The 3,603-nt window shown below is 39.5% G+C and overlaps 1 protein-coding gene across 1 annotated transcript in view; it reads left to right on the top strand.

Annotated features, from left to right (window-relative positions):
- Nucleotides 1-972: 972 nt before the first annotated feature.
- Nucleotides 973-3,603, top strand: part of si:ch211-286o17.1 (hematopoietic progenitor cell antigen CD34) — a 17,733-nt gene continuing 15,102 nt past the window's right edge. Inside the window, exon 1 of the mRNA XM_031739862.2 lies at nucleotides 973-1,207. Within this exon, the coding sequence (XP_031595722.1) occupies nucleotides 1,123-1,207 (85 nt within the window). The 5' untranslated portion in view covers nucleotides 973-1,122. The remainder of the gene's footprint in view (nucleotides 1,208-3,603) is intronic.

Raw genomic sequence — 3,603 nt, forward strand, 5'->3', positions numbered from 1 at the left:
TGATAGAGGTCTGCAGAGGGTGGGGGTGGGGGTGTTACAGGAAGGAAATTAGATGACTGGGGGAAGGATGGGGCTAAAATAGGGACAGGGGAGATTTGGGCACTGCTGGTATCAAGTTACAAGACTGTTCCTTGAGAATGTGAATTTCCTCGACTTACTATTGTTGCTTATTTCTCTTGGCCTTAGAAGGGTGGGTCTTTTTTTTTCTTTAACAACTCATTTAGCATACCTTCACCAGCATTTCCAGATGTGCAATTCACACAGAGCATGAGTAGTGCTAGCATGAAAGCAAACAAAAGTAAAGCAAAGAGCCTCAAGTTGCAGGGGGGCTAGATGCTTTCAGGACTTTGTGGAAGTGTGAAAGGTTTAAGCGTATCCTGTGGTGTCTCAACTACTGGAAAGACTCACATTGATTGATGGCCTTGCCGAGTAGTGAGGACTGCAGGCCACTGAAGTGGATTAATGCTATTAACATAACAGTGGATTGCACCTTTGTTTCGAGTATGATATTCTGCACCACGGTCTATTTCTTAAAGCCTATTAAGGACTTGAATGTCACAGCCTATTGTGAGCTATCACCTTTTATTGTGAATGGATTAATGCTCCCGTCCAGACAGGGTTCACAGTTCAAACAGACATTGTTGCCCAGGCAGAGAATGGATGAAATAATGAACAGTGATCACCAAAACACTTCACACAATACAGCACTGCTATAATGGATATCTCAAGCACTGAACCACTTTTTTCAATGCACATATAATCTAAACATCGAGAGGCATTTAAAGAATGCAGAGGGTTTTAAAAAAAAACACACACACACACACAACACCCCAACAAGATCTCATTACTCGCTTTTCCTATGTCTGCCTTGCTTTTGCCCGCTAGAAGGGTGGGGGCACAGATGAAGGGTTAAAGTGGAAGACGGGGTGTAGGGCTGGGCCTTAGTGAAGCAGGAAGGGGGGTGGCTATATAAAAACTGACAGAACACAAGTGGTGCTTTATCCACACCATCCTGCTCTGGGTAAGAGGAAACCATAAAGTGCCTTGGCTCAACCAGCTTCTCGGCTTCTTTCCCTCTCTTTTTACTCACACCCGTTGGACGTGTGTCCGCTCAGGACAAGAATGGCAGCATCCTCCGCACAAAGAACACACAGGCCCTGCATAATGCCGCCTTTTGCTTTGCTCCTCATCGTTTCATTTTTAAATGGTAAGTTACTAAATACTAAATGCAAAGAATCCAAATTCTCAGATTGCATGCTCCTCTGCTGAGTTCGAGTGAACTGTAAGGGTGGGGTTGGGGTGGAGCAGCGTTTGTTTGAATGGTCTTTGAGTTGAATCCAGGTTTTAACCCTACAACCCTTTGATTCTCAGGAATCCTAACTGTCTCCAACATAAAATAGATCTATATACATCCCAAAAGCAGTTGATAAAGATTTGTTTTCCCCAACATATTTTCAGAAAAAGGTTACTTTGGAGTTTACCCTGGCAAACAAAGGGATTTTTTAGAGAGTGATTTTTTAAAATTATGAGGAGGTATGGTGAAGTTTGAATTGATATTTCAAGTTAAAATCTCTATTTTGAACTTTTGAGTATACAGCCAAACAGTTTTTAAGTATTATCTAGTTATTTTTTTGTATTGCACTCTACTGTACAACAGAACTATTTATGGGCATTCCTCTGGTGTTATGTTTCCTTTTCTACAGCACTGGTTCCCATGATTTTCAAGGACTTTGAGAAATGTGTATTTATATTTAGCTGGTTGTAACATGAGGCCAGTTGAAGCGTGCATGAAAGAAGGGTGTGGGGTTTGCATGTTAATGTGCATTTCAAAAGAGGCTGTGGTGAAGTAGCAACAGATTTAGGGAGCCATCAGGGATATATCAGGATGTTCAACTTCCACAGTCAGTACTGTATTTGGAATTCATGTTTGTGTGATGATGTCACCAAATTTTTCACACTGCAGGACTTATTCTAAAGTTTAATTCATATAATAACTTAATTTAAAAACATATATCTGTATTTCCCCCTGTTATTCAGGAATGTGGCAAATGTTTTAAATTTATTTGAAACCAGTTTTGAATAGAATTCCTATCTCTAGCTTTATACCAGTAAACAGACATTTGGTGACAGGAAAAAAAAGACAAAAATAAAAGACAGGATATGTGCAGAAGAACATGTATATTAATATTCAACAGTGGCATAGAAAAGTTTAAAACAACAAAAACAGCTCTCGTTCAAGCTCTTTGGCTCATGCTTTACTATCATCTTGAGTGCCCTCTGTTGTGGCTGCAAATGAATCACACAGTGGGGGACTTAATTCAAACCTCATGTCCTGTTTATGGCATGTAGAACTTATGGGATTGAGGTCATCAGCAAAGGGAGGCAGCTGCATCTGCTTTGCAAAATAAAACTGCACCCATATAGTTTCAACCAACAGTAGGCCATCGATTCAGATCCAGAGGGATACAAACTCTTATTCTCCAGTTGGATAAGAAAAAGAGTGTTCTGATGAGAATTGCTCATTCAAAGCAGCTCAAAGCATCTGACACACTATCTGGGCCAAATTTGCATGCCAAATAAAAATGAATAGCAATAAAGAAGATAACAGATATTACAGTACAAATGAAAAACAGACCACTTAAGCTTAAGCATATTTCAACCACAGAATCAAGTTTTCAAACGTAGACAACAATCCCTATTTCTGAATTGCCTTTCCAACCAAGGAGATGTGAGCAGTGCAGTTATCTATGTGTAAAATTAAGATGGGTTTACTATATAACTCTGATGAAATGAGAGCAGACATACAGATGTTGTAAACAAGCATGTTACCCAGACAATGAGTTCATTTTTCATGAAACAGTTTAAGCTGGCTTCATTGTGAACTGATTTGAAGAATCACTGAAGTCACAGATGTAGCAAAAGAATCAGAAAAATGTCAGCAATAGATTGTTCATTTCATTTTTAGAAACACGCCACAGAATATCACAAGTCAAACCTCAGTGTCAAGTGAGCCAGCGCTGGCAAGTAGACATGCTGATATACACACACACATACACACACACAAACACACACTTAACATAAATACCATTTTCGTTCGGTCTGAATTGTGTTTTTCTTTATCCATTACTAATAAGAGCAGACTGTTTTCTACTGTCCTCTCAGCAGTGTTGGCTTTGAAGTGTTTCCAGCCTTTGTACTTTTGGGTTTACTGTGTGTGTAATAACACTGAATATACATTCACATGGTATATCCGAAAATTGGGCTTTATAAAAACAACCAGAAGGTGCAAGCATTTGCTCTGATCTACAAATTACATAAAAAGGAGTAGCAGAGAAGCAAAGACTGTGGAAAATTATCACCGTATAAACAAACTATGAATATATTTCAAGTACATACTCTATTTTCTTCACAGCCAGAAGGTCCTGGGTTTGAATCAAGGCTGGGGCCTTTCTTTGTGGCACTTTTATGTTTCCCCATGCCTGTATGTCTGGTGTTCTCTCATTATGAGTCAAACTGAGGGTGGGGTCTCTCCAAGTACTCCCAACTTTTTCCCAGAGTTCACAGGTTAACTGGTGATTCTAAATTGGCTATGGATGTGAATGT

This window comes from Oreochromis aureus, linkage group 5 (genome assembly GCF_013358895.1).
Source record: "Oreochromis aureus strain Israel breed Guangdong linkage group 5, ZZ_aureus, whole genome shotgun sequence".
Taxonomy (NCBI): Eukaryota; Metazoa; Chordata; class Actinopteri; order Cichliformes; family Cichlidae; genus Oreochromis; species Oreochromis aureus.